At 39.1% G+C, this 19875-nt stretch overlaps 3 protein-coding genes across 9 annotated transcripts in view; 1 reads left to right on the top strand and 2 right to left on the bottom strand.

Moving 5' to 3' along the window:
* Positions 1-481: 481 nt before the first annotated feature.
* smim29 (small integral membrane protein 29) lies at positions 482-5899 on the bottom strand. 2 transcript variants are annotated; one of them, XM_034696572.1, is made up of 5 exons: positions 5783-5899; positions 5213-5503; positions 5078-5103; positions 4883-4988; positions 482-1995 (listed from the first exon to the last, which is right to left on the bottom strand). In XM_034696572.1, exons 2-5 carry the CDS (start codon positions 5321-5323, stop codon positions 1927-1929), a joined length of 312 nt encoding a protein of 103 aa, XP_034552463.1. In that variant the 5' UTR covers positions 5324-5503; positions 5783-5899; the 3' UTR covers positions 482-1926. The 2 variants fall into 2 exon arrangements, with proteins under 2 accessions (XP_034552463.1, XP_034552464.1); XM_034696573.1 differs by having other exon boundaries at positions 5776-5884.
* A 2073-nt stretch (positions 5900-7972) lies between these two features.
* On the bottom strand, positions 7973-13312 carry LOC117821847 (homeodomain-interacting protein kinase 1-like). 2 transcript variants are annotated; one of them, XM_034696378.1, is made up of 10 exons: positions 13196-13312; positions 12356-12543; positions 12073-12264; positions 11809-11990; positions 11495-11618; positions 9386-9508; positions 9195-9281; positions 8938-9098; positions 8208-8416; positions 7973-8099 (listed from the first exon to the last, which is right to left on the bottom strand). In XM_034696378.1, exons 2-10 carry the CDS (start codon positions 12524-12526, stop codon positions 8053-8055), a joined length of 1296 nt encoding a protein of 431 aa, XP_034552269.1. In that variant the 5' UTR covers positions 12527-12543; positions 13196-13312; the 3' UTR covers positions 7973-8052. The 2 variants fall into 2 exon arrangements, with proteins under 2 accessions (XP_034552269.1, XP_034552270.1); XM_034696379.1 differs by lacking the exon at positions 12356-12543.
* pacsin1a (protein kinase C and casein kinase substrate in neurons 1a) overlaps positions 10362-19875 on the top strand; it is a 51129-nt gene continuing 41615 nt past the window's right edge. The window contains exons 1-2 of one of the 5 annotated variants that reach the window (XM_034696373.1): positions 10362-10455; positions 17477-17712. The gene's annotated coding sequence lies outside the window, so the exon portion shown is untranslated. Of the gene's footprint in view, positions 10456-10524; positions 10546-17314; positions 17713-19875 lie in introns of those variants that run through there. The other 4 variants (XM_034696374.1, XM_034696377.1, XM_034696376.1 and 1 more) reach the window with 4 other exon arrangements.

Below are 19875 nucleotides of genomic sequence, written 5' to 3'. Positions count from 1 at the left end.
GTTTAGTCACAGACTTTCCCAAAATGTGTTGTACTTTTCTTTCACCAATGTGGGGATGAAATTGCTTTAAAATATACAAAAACAGTGAAATTGTGCTCAGCAGCCCTAAAAATCCGATCCTAAATTAGCCCCTGTTGCATCCTCTGCCTGAATAATATTAAAAACTACAAAAACAGCCTCAGCTGACCTGTTTGTACAAAGTACTAAATTTAACGCTAATCAAGAGTGCTACCCTTCGACGACAACTTAAGACTGAATGGGCAGACGTATTGCCATGCAGCTGGATAACATCCTTGAAGGTAGTCCTGACTTCATGTTTGTCAGCCTCTTTTCTGATATTAGAATTATACTTTGCAAGTAGCGTTGCAGACTGAGTTGAATCAACTCATTCGGGTGTTTCCTTATTTCTCCAACACTGCATGAATAGAATGTGTGTGTTGTACTTTTGTAATGCATGGTGTAAGTTGAGAAAGCACAAAGGTAAAGTTGTAATGTTTTATTTACATGTTCAATATTTTCATCACCCTTTAATTTTCTCAAAGCAAATTCATCTTCAAACCATCTAAAGGAAAATCAGTGCTGCCAAACTCACATCTTCATCAGGACTTCTTTGACTTTTTCAAGTGCAACCTGAAATCAGAGCTTCTCATGAAGTCTTCCAGTGTTCAGACCAGTGCAATGGGTCGCATATATTTGGATTCTTCATCAGTTGCAGTGGTGCCAGCCCCAGTTTATGAAATAAAGAAACAGTGCTTAGAGAATAACCAGTAGATTGTATCTATGAGAAACTATGTTCTTCACATCCTGAAGAGATGACAGAAAGTATATCTATGTAGAAGCTGATGAAATGCTCCATTTCAAGTTGAGGCATCAACCGTCCATCAATAAATGCATATTCACAACCGATACATGTTCTCCTTCAAGAACATTTCTATTGTAATTAACTCACATTCACAATTGCAAGGCCAACTAAGGTTTCGGAAGGTTGCAATTCATGATCTAAAAAAAAAGCAATGTTTCCTGAGAGCTGGATACAGTCAGACCTATGGAATTCCTCTCAGGCTGGAGGTAAATCTGCTGGTGCCATGCCTTGTAGACAGGACATTTTTTGGGCACTAGTCACGACTCATTCTGAGGATGAGAGGATCTTGGTGTTATTTACTTCCATATCTGACTCTTCATGCCATAGATGAGAGTCATAGGGTTTTGGCAAAACCACAAAGAGATCTGGGTTGTGGCAGAGCTTGTTAAACTCTGAGAGGAAATTAAAAACAAAAGTTCAAACTTTAGACTCAAAATGAAACTTGACGCAAAATGTACCACGCCCCCACCACCCTCACTTTAACAGCTATTTCTATCTCGGTCATGTTTGCGTCTAATGCACAGCAAATATTTATACAGAAAAATCTATTGAAGCAATATCCAGCCACAAACTCACACAACAGAAGTCATGATTTCTTTAGAAATTCAGAACAGTCGTTACCTACCCTGTGGCGAACACACCTAAATCCAAGATGGTACAAATGACTGCAGCAGCTTACTGCACCTTAATTGCCTGATGAAAGTTACTCACAACACCATGATTGTGCATGTGAACCAATCTGTGTCTGTAAACACAAAAAGTCTACCTCTTTATTCGGACTCTTACCACTGGATCTCTCAGTAGAAAAACGGAATAAATAATTTCAAAATAAATACACTGAAGATACTTTATCTGTTAGGCACACAGATTTGGCATCAGAGCCACACAAATTAACAGTCACTGTCTGTACATGTAATGGAAAAAAATGCAACCAGTTTGAAGAGAAAGGCAAATTGTAGCATTAAAAAAAGACAGTGTTGTGCATGATTGCAGAAATGACTGATCTCTGGGGCTGATGGTCGTCTCTCTGCAGTGAAAATTTCCTATGCCATGGCTTCCCACCATCATGCATTGACGTCTTTGGTCAGAAGAGGGCGTCGCTGTTGATAACTCCTAGCCCAGCTTTGCACAACCTGGACAAATAAAATATATTAGCAATCAAATCTAGCACATATATATATTTAAATTGGCAGAATCCTGCAGCCTGTTGCACCAGCTGTGCATAAGTTGTGTCCTAAGTTAGAGTGTAAAGTCCTCACTAAACCATACATTGAAACTAGTTAGTTTGTAACCTAAGTTGTGTCGTTGTTTGTTTGCACCACAGAGACGTAAGGTTCATCTTAACTAGTAGACAGTAACATCCAAACTAACCAAACATTGTCCCAGAAATGACGTTTACTCTTCTAGCAGCCAATCAGAGGAAAGCACCAATTTTGATGCATCGTTATCTTTCATGCCTAATCTTCTTGGAACTGACCAACAGCTGAAACAAACTAAAGTAAGGTGATAACTACAGCCTAAAGCCTTAATGTACGGTGTGTATAAGGATGTAATCTCCCGCTGATATCATGTTGCCGACGTAATCTAGCTTGGAGAACCCTCTGTGTCATCCCACCTTTCAAAACAACTCACAATGGCATCTGGTACTCTACAGAGGACTTCACACCTACTAGGAATGGTAGAATTAAGATGTAACTTAGGCTTACTTTGGAACTATCTCAGCTGGTGCAACACACAAAACGATAGTGTTAAACTCCATCCTAAATGAGAAATTGCGTTCAAACTAGGCTACGTTTGAACTTACACTCAGTTCGTGCAACAGGCTGCTGGTCCTTTCTTATTTTGAATAAGCAGAAATGTAAAAATGTTGTGATCACGATAAAGTGTTATGTCATCCAAACTAAACTTTAAAAGAGGGAATTTTTACACATCTTTAGTGATATGAAGCCAATACGATGTTTTCAGTTTTATATGATGAAAGAAGAAGTTCTACATTTGAAATTTCTGCAATCACCAGTGGAAGTGATTAATGTTTCTGTCATGCATTTCTTTCTTTTTTTAAATAGCAACATTCTGCCAAGGCTCCGTCTGCGTTACTGGGACGCATATCTTTAATGTGAGTCGTATCCTCTGGAAGTTCCCCTACACAAGAAACTGTCCTCCCCTACTTTTGACAGCTTATACTGTGAATAAAACTCAGTAACAGGGACACTGTTTGTGACAATATTTTGAATCTTTTAAGCTCTAAAAACTAAAACCTGCATAATTTTCCTCTTGTTGGATTGGCAGGAGAAATGTCAGATAAATCAAAACAATGAAGTGATAATCCAGAAATAGTATGGGACAGAGCAATGGTTTGTGATATAAGTGAACATGTCTTTTACAGCCAAAAAACTGTTCATATGATGACTTCGTTATCCCCATTTGACATCTCCACAACTGTGTAGTAAACCTTGATAGGCTATGTTGCCCCTGGATGACACTGCCACCTGCTGTTTATCATTGCTCAGTGCATGTTTTTAACTGAAATCAACCAGGCCAATAACTTAATTCATTCCACTAAGTTGTTGTTCTGTCCTAGACATTTATAAAGTGGAGTATCTGTATAACCAGGACTATCAGATGAGCTTAACCCTAGAACACTGTCGCCGGGTGATTTTCACCCGAGCATACACATTTACATGATTTTGTTGCGTTTGTCTGTCATGGGTCCCTGGGTAGCTTCAGCATCGTCTTTGACGTCTTTGAAGGCGTGGGTGTTTCTCTATTCCAAAACCCGCTTTTTCCTACAGACACGTGTTCGGGTGATTTTCACCCTGTTTTGTTTCTCTCTCCTGCAGCTGTTTGTGCGTCAAAGAGACTATGCTTTCACCAGGGAAGTCTCAAATGTCCCAGGAATGGGTGGACCGAACTCCAAGTTCCAGTTTCATCATTTTTTGTTTTAGAAATTTTTGGTCCTAAATTCCAAATTTTCAGAAATTTTGGAGCATTTTTATAGGGTCCCCCCATGATACATTTGTTTCATTTTGTTAGACATGGCACAGTTTAAAATAAACAAACACTACTCTAATGTCATGTATTGTCATATATTGATATATTTTGATGACAAGTCCTTTTTATTGGGTATATTATATTGGGTACAGTGTTCTAGGGTTAAGAGACAGGTAAGACACCTCAGGTTTCCACTAAAAATGTCTTTTTAAACTGCCCTGAAATTATGAACTTATCATGCTATCACAATGTGTTGTTTCTGTCTGCCGTTATTTATCTTCATCTTTTGTTATGGACTCTCCTTTGACCTGCCAGAGACTACAAATGAAAATGAGCTTTATGGCTAACTCTGGCATATTAACATGGATGCTACACTTAAGTGTACATTAATATGCACTGCCCCTTTAAATAAATAAATAAATAAATAAATAAATAAATAAATAAATAAATAAATAAATAAATAATACCTCTAACATTGATGCCAGGACATGTTTGAGAGTCTAACCTCTGAGTAAAAGAGTGTCAGTCATGTTGGTGAGCCCCAAAACAAGCCACTGACAGCTCTAATGAGGAATTTGAGGTTTGCATGTAAAACTTGTATTTCAACCTTTGTACTATAACAACACTACTTTTACTATACTGCACTTCTTACAGCTTTGTTTTTATGTGAGGAAGGAAGTGAATGAACAATTGAGGAACTGCAGCACTGATAGAGTGAATGACATAACACAGAACAACCGCTCTGCAGAAAAACCCTTGAATGTGAGAACAAGGAAGCGAAAAAGACTTCCCTTTCAAGGAAATGTGGGCAGTTGTACTACGCTCTGACATGTTTAATTCAAACCTCTCCGTTTAGAAAGAATGCAAATCCTCCTCAAGGGAACGTTATAATTGAATCTTATTTTAAAGCTAACATTTGATCTTGTTATTTCTATTTGATTCCACAGTGACAGCTTGACCCAGTTGCAGGAAGTGTCCCATACAAGAAGGGAACATGCAAGTGTGCAGACTAATGGTGAATCATCATACCCTTGTGTCCTCTTCTCTCCATAAAATCTCTTGCTCGGCTTCATTAAGCTCCTCTGAAGGATCATATGTGTAAACTGGCAACAGCTGATGCCGCAGTCTGTCAACTCTGAGGGACAAAACAGAAGGGGATCAAATACTGAGTAATGAAACACACAGGTGAAAAGATCAAGTTTTCCAACAGAGTAAAACTCTCACCTTCTCCTCTTACGGATATACATGACCTGAAAAAGACAAAATGAGATGCATCATTACTGCATGTGTGGGTGTTTGAATTCTGACACATATCAGTGCCTTTTGTGAAGGTCGTCCTATTCTAAACTAGCTACTCACCACAGCTGCAGCTATTCCAATGATGGTGATGAGGAAAAATGGCACCAACACATAGCCGACTGCCACATCCCCATCAGAGATTTCAGGGGGCTGAGTGGTGCTGTTGTTCATTGCATATGTTCAGTAGAGGGGGCACACAGGGGGCTGCATGTGCAGGGCCTTTACAACCAGCAGACCCCCTTTCCTATAGCAGACACTGTGCAGCGGCTCCCCCTTGTTGTTTATGCCTCATCCTTGACGTTCATGTGACTACCACATGGTATCACCGCCCTCCCTTAATCAGCGAGAAGTCTGAGGGAACACGGGATGCAGAGAATTTGCGCTCAGTTTTTTACTCAAAGAAGCTGTATAGCAGAAAATAGCAGACAGAATCTCGACGTAAAAAAAAACTACACACTGCACAACAAGCTGCCAGAGTAAATAAGGCTGCAAATACTGTTAGCTGCGCAGGTAGATGTCAACGTTACTGACAGGTTTATACCTCACAAAAAACAAGCTGATCAGGTTTATTTACTACACCCTACAACAGATCTCTTCTTCCGAAATAATTTAGAGCAATTTACCACTTACTGCACGGTGTTAAACTCCTCTCTTTGGGGAAACGTTATGCTGCTGCAGGTCACTTGTCTTCCGTGAACAGCGCTGTCAGCTATACTTCCGGTCTGGACCCTTCAAAATAAAACCGCCATGACCATGCAAAACTGCACAATTTATTTTCTTTTTTTTTTTCAAAGATCTTTTTAATTACATTTTTACACATGACAAACAAAAGATCAATGTAATTAATTCAAGTGATAGATGTTTTTGTATAAGAAGTACAATAAGTAAAAGAATGAAAAAAAAGCCAATAATGTGATAATAATTTAAAATAAAAGATTGATGAATACTTAATCAGGGAAATAAAGAATAGAGAAACTTTAATACGATAAATAAGTTAATTTCAAAAAAATTATAATAGGAAAAAGTAAAAGAGCGATAAGTATAAAAATACAACTATATATCTATAGATAAATACACACACACACACATATATACACATACATATACACAAACACAATAATAATAAAATAAATAAATAAATAAACAAATAATAATAATAGGAATTAAAACTGTAAAATTTCTATTCATGTGAAAAAGAATCCCTTGGAATTCATTTGTACCTAGGTCCTCAGGTCAGGGTCCATACATTCAAGCATTTTACAGTGACAATAAGTGAATTGTAGTTTATGCAACACAAAGCAAACACAATAATAAGCTTAACATGTTAACAATCCTCATTATCCCACCTTCAAATAGTTCAAAATGCAAAGTATTCAAGGTCAAAACAGAGAGACCACATAACACCAATTCTTGCCTCACTACACCGGCTTCCGGTCAGCTACAGAATTTCAAAATCCTTCTGTCAGTATATTAAGCACTTCATGGTTTGGCCCCCACTTACATCTCTGAACTACTGTCTCCGTATCACTCTGTAAGAGCACTCAGATCATCACACAAAAACTTCCTGTCTGTCTGAACATCAAGGACAAATAGATATGGGGACAGGGCCTTCTCCATCTGTGCCCCAGATTTCTGGAATTATCTTCCTTCTGCCATCTGATTCTCCCCCTCTGTCGAGACTTTTAAAAGTCGTCTCAAAACACCCTTATATTCATTAGCTTTTAACTGCCCCTAACCACACTGGCTCATATACTCACTGCACTGTTAATTGTATTTCTTGTCATTACTGTTGTTATTATAACTGATAATTTCATTTTAATTATATTGCTCTCTTACCACTCTTCTTTCCCTCTCCCTTCCTCTGTTTGTGTGTTTTTTATTTCATTTTCTCTTTGTTTTCCTCATTTTCTGTTGTAAAGTATTTTGGATCAACTGTGTTGTGTGTAAAGTGCTATATAAATAAAGTTGAGTTGATTTGATGTCTGATTCATGTGGGCAATGGCAGTATAGCACATTGTGGCCTTTGCCATCACATTGACCAGCAAATTGAGTGTTTGTTTCTTCTTTTAGATTTCCAGAAATCTATCCCTATACACATACTGCATGACCTGCTGGCTACAAAGTCTCACTTGTGAGTGTGTTGACTTTGTACTAAAAGAGATTCACAGAAAATATTATCGGCACTTTTTTTCCACATCGACAATAATAATAAAAATGATCATACATTTTATTTATAGGCACCTTTCGGAGCAATGTCATCATTCAGGGCATAGTTTATAAAAAAAAAGAACATATAAAATCAGTCTGACAAAATCAACAAGACATGATGCAGTATAAAAAATAAGTACAATTAGATACAGTGCAGTGAAGAGGTGTAATCAGAGTGAATATGTGAGTTTAAAAAGATGTGCTTTGAGATGGGACTTGAAAATGGAAAGAGAGCCGATGTTATGGATGTCTGGTGGGAGGGAGTTCCAGAGATTGAGGGCAGAGTGGCTGAAGGCTCTGGACCCCATGCAGAAGGACTGTCATTGTTATGAATAATCATTTCTTCACACTTATATGAGATAAGACTTTCTTTAGTGCTGATATATACACATAGTACATGACTAACACCTCTGACCCAGAAAAGAAATCTGAAACCCCTGTCAACTTGAGTAGATGAGACTTGAGTAGAAAATGCAACAGGCATTGTGAGGTTAATTAGAAAACATTTTGAATAGAAATGACAGGATGAATGACCTTGCTTAGAAACATTTATGAAAATGATTGAAGTGCATCCAAATTGGAGTTGGTGTAACTGAAACAGATGAGGCTAAATGAACTTGACAGAGTGAGTTTTATTACAGATCTTCACAGACTATCACACATCAGGGATTTTAGGCTCACGTAAGCAGGAATCACCAGATTCCTTTCTTCCTTTTCTTCTTTTTGGGGTCGGGGGCATCTGCAAATTAAAAAAGTAGTTAGTGCTTTGATTCATTTCAAGAGTCAACATGAACAGAGAGTGGAAGGACAATACATATAAGAAAATAAAAGTAGATCATCTTAATACCAGGTGAGCACAAGGATCCCTGACTAAAATTAGAGTCAGAAGCTTTGACAGGTAGTCTTGCTTTGATGGTTTTAGTGATGGAATCCATTTCGACACTGCTATCACTGGCTGTGTCATAATCTCTCATAAATGCCTTTGGATCTGATATGACATCTCTGCCATCTGTAGCCCTCAGACTGTCAGTGATCTTGTTCTTCACATCCAGGGGACTACACAACAAACACACAGAGTTGTCGTGGGTGTTACAAGAAATAAAGAACAGTGAAATAAAATAATTGAGAGCAAGGATGGAGATCTATTGGAAACAGTTATCATTTGTTGCCTAGTTTAATAGCTATGGAAATAATGGGCTGCAAGAGTTGCAAATATCGGAATACTGTAAAATATTTGAGCGTACGATGACTCACATGCCAAAAACAAGTCGGAACACTGCATAAAATGTTATTAAAAACAATCTGCAAATCAGTTTGCAAATCATTTAAAACCAACTATTTTTTATAATATGTTGCTTGCATCATATTCAAAATATGCATATATCGTTCATAAACAATGCACTTTTCAGTTCAAAATAAGATGTTCATTTTTTTTGCACTATTTATACTTAAAAGTTTCAATTTTTTATAAACATTTTATGCAGCATACAACTTTTTTGGAGCAGGGGTCTTTATAAATGTAGTTTATTTCCTTTTCCAAAGTTTGTTTTTGCTGTTAATGATATAGACATACTTACCCACAGTTTTTATATGGCCTGACATGGGTCAATGTTATGAACGGGTCAACCAGGATTTTATTTGGGGTAATCCTTTTCCTAGGATCCACCTGAAGCATTTTCTTCAAAAGCTCAACACAGTCACTCCTTTCATCAGCATCTGCTGTGTTTTCTTTATCCAACTATATTTCAGAAAAATGGGTTAAATTTACAAAAGTAAAGAACTTCCTTGTTAGCTTGTATGCTTCTCTACATGCATCATAACCTTGGCAACCTACTATTTTGAGTTGATCCAAAGAGAAAAACCTTGGTCTCCTCAATTCCATCGGCTTGATGCCGGTTTCCATGAAATATTCCTCTGGCCTCTAAAAGAAGACAAAATCGACTTGAAGTATCTCCTCATCAGAGTAAAATCTTCCACACCAACAGAAATTACCCAATGAAAAACTTGAAGTTTGTGGTACAGTACCTTGAACTTCCAATAAGTGAAGAAATAACACCTGTGACTTTTCTTATAGAACAGCTTTGTGGACATCCCACCATTCAGAAGTCTTTTTGGAGGTTCACCCAAAAGGTTGATAATGTAACGCAACTGAGGAAAATGAAACACAATGAAATCACAATGTTATCTCAAAGCTGGAGGCTATTGGGACTGATTTAAAGTAATAATAAAGACTTGATCACTAAAAACCTGAAAACTATACAGTACTCAAGTAAATTTACTTTGTTACTGTCCACCACTGGCTATAAGCAGCAGGAATCATGATTTCAACACTAAAATTAGGTTAAAAACAGGTTGAAATCAGACCTGAATGCTCAAGGTCTGTTTTAACCAGACAGACCTCGGCATGGATGAATAAACATTTTTGTTTTATAATTTTCTATAATTCATTTATTGTAGGGTTTAAGACAGATGGGAATGATGCTTGTGACAACATTTCTCCTAAGTTATTCTCCATTAATATCATCTATGCAAAGATGTAATTCAAACTTATTCAATGTTCATGTAGTGATCACAAATACTGCACATTATCAACTCATTTCAGTTCAGGGGCCACATACAGCCCAATTTCAAGTCTCCACAGAAGAAGAAGAAGAAGAAGAAGAAGAAGAAGAAGAAGAAAAAGGAGAAGGAGGAGGAGGAGGAGGAGGAGGAAGGAGAAGAGGAAGGAGAAGAAAAGGAAGTAGAGAAGAAGAAGAAGAAAGAGAAGAGAAGGAGAGGAGGGGAGGAGGAGGAGAAGAGGAAGGAGAAGAAGAAGAAGAAGAAGAAGAAGAAGAAGAAGAAGAAGGAGGAGGAGGAGGAGAAGAAGAAGGAGAAGAAGAAGGAGAAGGAGAAGAAGAAGGAGAAGAAGGAGAAGAAGAAGAAGAAGGAGGAGGAGAGAAGAAGAAGAAAGAAAAAAGAAGAGAAGAAGAAGAAGAAAAGAAGAGGAGGAGGAGGAGAGGAGGAGAAGAAAGAAGAAGAAGAAGAAGAAGAAGAAGAAGAAGAAGAAGAAGAAGGAGAAGAAGAGGTACTTCTGCGGTGAAGCTCCGAGTACCAAGGTAGAGAGACCTCTGAGTGTTGACGTATTTAATCGATACCTGAAGATTCTGAGTCGAGAGAGACGTTTAATCAAAGTTTACAAATGGACGGTGAGAAAGTTTCACTTCTTAACGGTTTTCAACGTCTTTTTAACGGTGGCTTCAGAGTGGGAAGGAAATAATTTGGCTTTCGACATAATACATGCTGAACTGACAGCGTCTCCACCTGTATTAGGTGTCAATGCTAGTAGGTTAATGTTGGCAAGCATACAGGCTAAACAAAGACAGTGAACAGGGTTATTATCATCACACCCCCTAGGCAGCAACATGCTAGCAACGCGCTCCTGTATAGGGTTGCAAACTGTCCCGTATTAGTCGGGAAATCCCGACTATTAACTCTTGTAAATACAGCAGACTGCACTCTACAGATCCTAGATCAGATAAAACAGCAGTGGCAGATCATGTGCCAATCACACCTGCAAAAAAGTGTGGATAGGATTTTCTCTTAGATGGCAATTAAATGCTCAGACTCAAGAAAGAGATGCAGCACAGAGCTGGTCAAAAATGAACTTTAAATATCTGTAAACTGTGACTTGTCATGTAAGGACTTCTCTCTGGCTGTGCAAAAGGACAAAATACTGCTTGAGTCAGTCAAGAGCAGCAAAAAGTATCCATGGGAAAAGTACATTTAGTGAGTCATACTCCTACATACTCTTTTGCATTAAATTTTTCTTTGCCTGTTTTTTGATGTAAAGAGCCAAATTGTGGTTTCTTTAAGGTTTATTCATATAATGTTACATGATGATACAGTCAGGATTAAAGGGAATATACACACTTTCTGCATTTCCAGTTGAATCAGAATATGAATATACACTCAATTCACACATCATGCTCACACCACTATGGCACCGTGCACCTGTCCCTTATTTAGTAGTGAGAAAGTTGGCAACCCTAACTGTAACACACACTTATAGTAGGCTAAAAGCCTCATTGCACAGACTCGGTCATTGTCAGTCACACTTTGTGTGGCTGCACTTAACACAGCTCGCAGAGTACTCACCACATCATATGCATGCTTTCCTGGGAAAGGTGTAAAGCCAAGGAGCATCTCAGCCATAATATTGCCAAGAGACCAAATGTCAATGGCTCCTGTAAACCTGTGACCCAGAATGACCTCAGGAGACCTAAATGTGGAAAACAGGAATATACATGGTAAGGAATTGGGTTTTTAAGTCCCATGAAATCAGTGCTGGGAGTCGGAGCAACCTGCACAAAGGCTCCTGTATTGAACTGACAGGTTTTTTTAGCAATATTCTGTTGAACTACCTTAGGCTAAGCTCAGCTAAATGGATATTTACTTCTGTGATGTCTCACCTGTACCAAAGAGGCTGAACATTCAGGCCTCGTTTTACTTCAGTTTTCTCAAGCGTCAATCCAAAGTCAATGACCTTGACCCTGAAAGGCTGCCTCTTATGATCCACTAGCATGATATTGTCCAGTTTTAAATCTGTGTGGATCAACCCCATGCCTTTGAGGGCCTTTAATGCTGTGGCCACCTGTGAGTGAAATCAGAATGATGAAGGATGAGCTGACAGAGCTTCAAATTCAGCTTTTTATGCAGCTCTTTTTCATGCTTACGTCTCTGATGATGGTCTTAATGCCATTCAAAGGCAGAGTACTTTTGCCTGACTGGATGATGTAATCAAAGACGCTCAAGTCGAGCATTTCGAACACCATGAAGGAGTGTCCCCTTCTGGAGAACGTCTCGTGGCATCTGATGATGTTGGATTTATCAAGGTCCAAACATCTGAGCTTTTCCAGCATGTACACCTGAGGATGAATGAGTTTAGGAAACATAATGGGACAGAGCGTTTTTATGAAGACTCAGTTGATGAATTAGTGATCCTAACATGTTGCTCACCTCCCGTGTGTGGCTGTGATTAGAGTGTCTTTTCTTTAAAACCTTCACAGCCACCATGTCCTCAGTGTCCACTTTGACACATTTCATGACCTGTCCGAAGCTCCCCTCTCCCAGCACGTTCACTATCTTATAGTTGTCTGAGATAGTTTTCGTAAGGGGTTGCTTTGCCATAGCTGCAATTAGGTCAACTAAAAAGCAAAGTGTGTATTTTACATCTCCAGTAGCTGCAAAATGACCATATTGAACTTTACAATCTTACATAACAACAAAGTCTACTTCAAATTAGGTTAAAGATGCTCCCTCAAGAGCGAGGTACTTTCTTTTTAAATGAAAGCACATCTAAGATGATAACAGCTGCAAATACAGCTACACCATTAATAACCATGGTGTGAAATCATCAAAGCAGCACCCTCTTAGAAGTCTGTTTGAAGTCCAATATGTAATACCTCACACACATTCCCACACACACACCACACTGTGTATCTGTCTACCCTGGTTTCCCAGAGTTTATGGAGATGGAATATATCCACCTTATTCCCTGACACAAAAATAATTGGGTATTTATTCAAAATAAGATATTTTTTTAACCTGAAAACCTATTCCCAGCCTTGATTATGGAAACATGATGTAAACTAATTTACTGTCACTCGGTTCAACCAGGAAAGTCAGATCAGTGGAGGTAACAAGTAGCCCCATGCTGTTTCTTTTCTTGTGAAGTCTTACCAATTGAATGCCTCAGTCAAATATACACATTTAAAAGCTTACACCACACTAACATTTTTCCATAATTTGACCTCACGTCTGAAACCTAGAAAGATAGAAACAAAACCTTTGCTTTACCTGAAGCTACAGAAGGTCTCACGTTGTTCAAGTTGTGTATAGTTTGATAAGTTGATTTGTATCAGTTGTTGTATTCAGAGGTTGTTTTCTGTCCAATGTTTAAGCAGAATAACCAACTCTCCCATTCCATGAAACAGAACTCCATTATGAAGTTATAATGGTCTGTTCTGGAATACTGGAACAATGTAGCATATTAGAATCCTGACAGGGCAAGCAAGACCCCAACCACCTGTTCACTATACATTAACATCGCTTATTGCCCGGCTACTGACTACAGATGCAAACAAGTTGACACAAAACATTGATTGAAATATGATTTTATTGATATAAAGATGATTTATTCATACAGGTTAATATATGTTGCTTCACCTTTCTCTGTCATAGATGCTTGGGGCCCAGTAGATCCTCAGGATGCTCTTACATCTGCCCAGTAACTGTCATTATTTCACAAGACTAGCCTGAGGCAGAAAATAACGTGTTTTGGACATTATTTTTTATAAACCAATTCAGGATGCTGACTGAATGTCATGTTTTTGTTACAGTGCCAGTAATATGTGACGAAACTCTCTTATATTTGGATCTGTTTGATGTGGCTTGTGCGATCAGGTTGTCCCTTGCGTTGCATTGGTTGTTTATTAAAGCTGCTGTTGGTAGGGATAGTGTCAAATACGTTACTTTTTTCTGCTGGGTTTGGAGAAAAGGTCATAATGCCCATCGGTACTCATTGGTAAGTGAAGTAATTTGAGACTATTGCAAAATCTCTGTTTTCCAATGCCTATGTATACAGCAATGTTATCATTCCCCTCGTTCCCATTATGACGGACCAATCATAGCTAATCTCCAATCCTCTGTCCTGATTGGTCGGGTGGCGACCCCACTACGTCGCCCTGATTAGCTGGGAAGCAACTACATCCTCATAGAACACACACAAATATCTTTTGTGGGCGGGTTACGGGAGCAGAGAGGGGAGGGGTAGTGTTGACATTCAAAATCTCTCTCCAAACTGATGTTTATATCACGACTACCACCAGCAGTTTTAATCGCCACTCTGGATTTTCAGTCAGAATCAAGTATTTAAACGCTCGAGTAGAGGTAGAAAGCCAGGTCATGATACTTGTGTGATACATTGTGCGTCAGTGTGCTAGTCTCTAAGAAGACTTCTGTCATTACCTCTAATCCAGTCCTCCTTTGATTGTTCTTTTTCCTCCATCTGAAGGCTTAACTGTGCAGAGTACTTAACACTCACAATATGCTTTAAATAGTGTTAGTTTGATGGAATTAGACCCAAAAACAACACAAATACAAGTTTTGGTGTTATGTTTTCTTAAATAATAAAAATATATTTACATCACATCGAATTTGAGAAAATAAAATCCCCAACACTGTGCAATGACCTGTAAAGTGATGTATAAGAAGACAGCAATGCATCCACTCTAATTTAAGTGTGCATATTCTTTTGTATTTTATTTATTATATAATTTCTGTCATTAGAATAAAAGAGAAACATGACATGTGTAGCGACCAAGCAGCAACCTCCGGTCTAAAAATATGAGTCAAATGCAGAAGTGTTAAAAACTGCAGTTCAACGAGGATCCGCTTGAGGCTGGCTACCAGAAGTACCGGAAACCACATATACACCAATTCAAAAAAGCCGATCTTTACAGCAGAAATAAACATGTTTACAGCCTGGTAAGGTTGGCCTCAGAACAGCGCTTCAGAAACAGATGGATGACGTCACGGATACTATGTCCATATTTTATACAGTCTATGGTAGCGACTAAAAAGAGCCAAAAGCTGCTGAGAGGCTGAGGTTGGGCCTAGTTGAGTGTCTGACGCGCTAAAAGCAAAAATCACTGATGTACAAAAAAGTAATTTTAACCTTTTATTAACGATAAAGGATAATCAATTCATAATTAAATGCACAAATGAAAATAGCGAAAATAAGGGCTAATAAGCGGTCAACGGAAAGTACGGAGACCCAGCTCACCCCTCTCTCTACCTCAGAACAAAAGAAAACAGGTGGCCTAAATCTTGGGTTCGCATAGCGTGGGTCGGGACCCCCCGGGGGGTCGCGAGACACAAATGGGGGGTTGTGAGATGTCTTCCAGAATGTGTGTGTTTTTTTTTAAATGATCCAAAAATAGTTTATTTTACCCATTATAGTAAAAAATATCAACAAAAATAGTAGCTAAACTTGAAATAAAACCTTGAAAATAGAAAACGTAATGAGTTTCTGCATTAATTTTGCCAGATAACTCCTAAGTTTAGGGTTAGTGAACAGTTAATTATCAAAAGCATTAGTAGCAGTAGGTCAATTCATAACGGCACAGGAAACAGCCACTTGCTCATGTAGGTAGGCTAATTTTCTGCAGACCAGCTAACATTAAACATTAAATCACTTTGAGGGATAGTGTGGGGTCAAAAGTCTTTGGCACCAATATTTTGGGGGTCATGGGCTGAAAAGTTTGGGAACCCCTGGCCTAAATGAACAGAATCTCCCCGCCCCTAACACATGACCCGTAAATAACCTAATTAACTGACCCCACAATAAACCATATCGTAAACAAACAACAAAAAATAACACCACAAAAATATACAAACAATAAACTACCCTAAACCTCAAAATAAGACACAATAAACACTTGAATCCTTCATGGCTCCTACAACAATGTATGTGTATGTGTTGTTGCACTGGCAGGCTTTCACCACCAGATGTCACTTAAGACCTACGAGTCCACAGAGGCACTGCTCAATGTAAAATGTATCATTTAAGATGACTATGCAAACCTCAGACATTCAGTAAAGCTAATTTATTTGAAGGGACTATTCTTTAATGAGAACTTCACATTATATGCCAGTTAAAGTGTACTGTGCAGTCCAGTATTAACCACAGACCAGACACAGCAGATCCCAAAATCAGTACACCCTGAGGCTCCTTCCTCAGAGTTTCCTTTAATATAGAAAATTCAAAGAGAAATTTGATCAGCACAGGGAAAAAATCAGTCGATATAACCGCTTTCAGGGAGATTAAATTTCCCTGGACAGTTTAACCACAGCTGAGAGGAGGAGGCTTTGAGGGTGCACTTATTGAAGGAGCAGCAAGATGAAGAAGGAGCAAAAAGCCTCCATTGGTTTTACTTAGGCTCCACTTCTAATGGAGGTTTCCAGTGTTTACACTTGAATGGAGTCATCTTAAAGAGATTATTTAATGCAGGTTAGAGATGCTTTGGAAACAGACTCTGAGCAGATAAGTGTAAACAGTGACGCATGCTAGTGACTGTGCAGCAAAGCAGTGATGCATACCTCTCATTGTGTCTTCAGTGATCAAACAAAGCTTATGTTACATCATTAGTTATTGCTCTTCTGAATCAGACCAAAGCCAGCATCCATCTATTTTTCTATTAAGGCATTTGCTCCGCCTTTGACCTCATCTCCCAACAACAAACACCTCCTCTCTTCTCCACCCTCTCCCTGTTAGATGTTGAGCAGCTCTGGCAGGGTGCTCTGCTCCTGTGAGAGGTGGAATAATCACTACTGCAAAAATAAGAAGATTATTTCCAACTGATTTAACAGAGACGTACTAGCCTACAAACTTTAGTGGTTTCAGGAGCAAATACCTTATCACAAAGGCTTATCATGTCACCAGTTGGTAAGGTGTAAAGGCAGATGGTGTTGTGGTCGTCGTGTCATTACAAACTGCTCGGTCACTCCTCTGTTTGCAATGATTTTGAGTGTTTGCTGCACTTTGGGATGTCACCACTGAGAGCTAAGTTTGCCTCAAAATGCAGTATTTTTTTGTATGTTTGTGTTTCCCCTACAGGTAAACAACCTTCCTTGTTTACCTGGAAGAGTAGATGCAGAATCAGTGGGCCTGTTCAGCAGCCAAAGGACAAAAACACTCATCTCCCTCCCCTGCAGTGTAGTGCAATGTGGGCGTGATTGACATGAAAGCAGTAACGCCCCCCCTTCCACCACCTCTGTCTTCTTATTGGTTGGAAAGTGGAAGTCACATTTGTGGGCTCTCCCCGTTATAAATCATTAACATATAACACATATTTATTTTCAAAATTGGCCTATTTGAGTGATGCAAGATTGTTTTTAATACACTAAAATGTTATTTTTTAAAAACTTCTGTGCTCCTGAAACCTTAAAAATGCAATTAACTGGCCCACTCCACTATCAGATGCAACACAAATGACCATAAACGCATGTTGCAAACATTGGGAGATCAGTTTGTAAAGTCCTGCTTTCATGTTTCATGGTCTCACTCGTTTCCTGCAGCCCATTTCTGTCGTCCATTGAAGGGAAATTGCTGGGCCATCCCCCCCCCCGGACGCGCGCCTGTGCTGTGGAGCTCCCCCTCGCTGCGTGCATCGTGATCGTGTGGATGCAGAGTCTCGCGGAGAACGCAGGGTCACCTTCTGTCACTGCGAGGGGGAAATACTGAACACTTTGCAGCAGAGACAGTTGGGTATTGGTGCACCTCAGCAGCAGCGGCAGCAGCAGCAGAATCTCAGGTAAGTCACTGTGTGTCTGTGTGTGTGTGCATGGTGCTGATGAAGCCACATTGCTGCACTGAGAAGGGGAAGCTAAGCATCCTTTCAGCGAAGGGCGACGCGGGGATAAAGGAATCTCGCATCATTTCCCATCGTCTGGATTATGTCCAATCCCTTCTCGGCTGCCAGAGCGACCAAGTACTACACATTCACATTCGTAATACTTGAGATATTGCAGTTTTCAATAATGCATGCGTCATTTTAATTGATATGCTGTCTCGCTGTTTGCATTTACGCCAAGGGTGAATATGACCATCTTGCATCATCTTGGATTACTATTACTCGCTGTGCTCGCCTGCAGAAGCTGTTTTCAGACATCCATTGGTTTGGTTTTGCACAGTCAACCTTCTGTTCCTACTTCCTGTTGTAATGACAGCATGATGCAGGGTGTTGTTTTTACTATGCAGCTGTTCCTATTGCCCTTCGATTTGTCAGGATGAGCAGAACTGCCCTGATTCTCCCGATTGCATTTGCATTGTAATGTGCATTTGGTTGAATATTTTTCACAGAGAGTAAGGGAAGTCAGTATTGCATCAGAGCGTTGCCATGTTAAGTGTACTATTAATTTAGATGGTGGTCAAGGCTGGGCGAAGGATTGCCATTTTATGTTCCTTTTCATGCGCTGTATGAGTAAACAAGAGCAGGGATGTGGAAGACGTCGATTTAAATACGTTGTAATCGCGTCTGTTCGATGTATTTGTTTGGTTCTATATGGTGGAAAGACGCTGGGTATGGATTCAGGGGTCTGATTCTTGAGGGTTTCTCGGTGAAATGGACGTGAATGTTAATGAGAGCTCTGACGTTATGTAATTGGTTGTCAGAGCGCAGCGAGGAGCCATCTCTAGCGTCATTGTTTTCCTCTCTGACAAACCAGCAGCAGCACAGAGGAGGAGCATCCTTTCTACATGGGATTATAGGTGCATGTGCGCTTTTAATCATTCATCAAATCTACCCCCGAGCTGTGCAGGCTGCGACTCTCAGAAGCTGCATTTTCGCTTTATGGTGCCTCATCTCATCCATACACAGAGAATGAATATGTGGTGCGCTTTTTTTTCGTCAAACCTTGCAGCTTTTCATCCCAGTGATGACGTAGCGTTTGACTGACAGGTCGCTCGTGCCCGCCTCAGCGTGTTGTGGAGCTGTCCGCGGTGCTGAACTCACTGTTTGCTGGAGCGCGTGTCTGTCAGCAGTCAAGGTGCCCCCAAGAGAGCTGACATGAGGCTGCAGGGAGGACATGAAGATGATACTGTCAGGGGGGGTAATCCAATTTTAGTGGGGAAGGGGGGAGTTAAAGAGCGCAGGCTATTTATTAGAAGGCTCCTCGCTCTTCATCACCAGGAAAGAAGGCTATCTATCTATCTATCTATCTATCTATCTATCTATCTATCTATCTATCTATCTATCTATCTATCTATCTATCTATCTATCTATCTATCTATCTATCATTTCAATCATTGCTTTAACATTTATTTATCTTATTTATTTATTTATTTATCCATTTATTTCTTGTATCCATCTGATCTTATTAACGCTACCTTATTTCTAACTTTTCTTTGCACTGTTACTGATTTTATTAATTTTACTGTATTGATTTTATTTTATTTTTAAGTATTTTATCTATAATCATGCCTTTTATAATTTTACCATTGCTGTTGTTTTCTGTCTCTGTTATTATGTGAAGCAGATAATATATAATAGATAAATAAAGTTGAGTTGAGTATCTATCTATCTATCTATCTATCTATCTATCTATCTATCTATCTATCTATCTATCTATCTATCTTGTCGTTGTGGTTATCCTCAGAGCAAAGTGGTAATGTCCAAAAAAATACTGTCACTGTGTATACTAATCCTTTGTATTTTTTCATTGTGTGCCCTGGGAGATAAAAGTACTTGTTATGCCACTTGGGGTTATAGAAGGCAAAACTGTGAGGATTTTTTTGTTTTTTAAGTACATAATATATTTTTTTTTTTGTGTGCTTCCAGTGTTTTATTTTGCATTCATACCGTTATCCTGTGAATGTCTGATTTGGATCTCATTGTCCAAAATTGTATTTAAAGTGCAAAATGTGTGTTTCATTGAAAATGATCTGCTGAAAGAAGCACAGAAGTAGACTGTATGAG

The sequence above is a fragment of the Notolabrus celidotus genome, chromosome 11, assembly GCF_009762535.1.
Source record: "Notolabrus celidotus isolate fNotCel1 chromosome 11, fNotCel1.pri, whole genome shotgun sequence".
Classification (NCBI taxonomy): Eukaryota; Metazoa; Chordata; class Actinopteri; order Labriformes; family Labridae; genus Notolabrus; species Notolabrus celidotus.
This window is presented reverse-complemented; position numbering and strand designations above follow the sequence as displayed.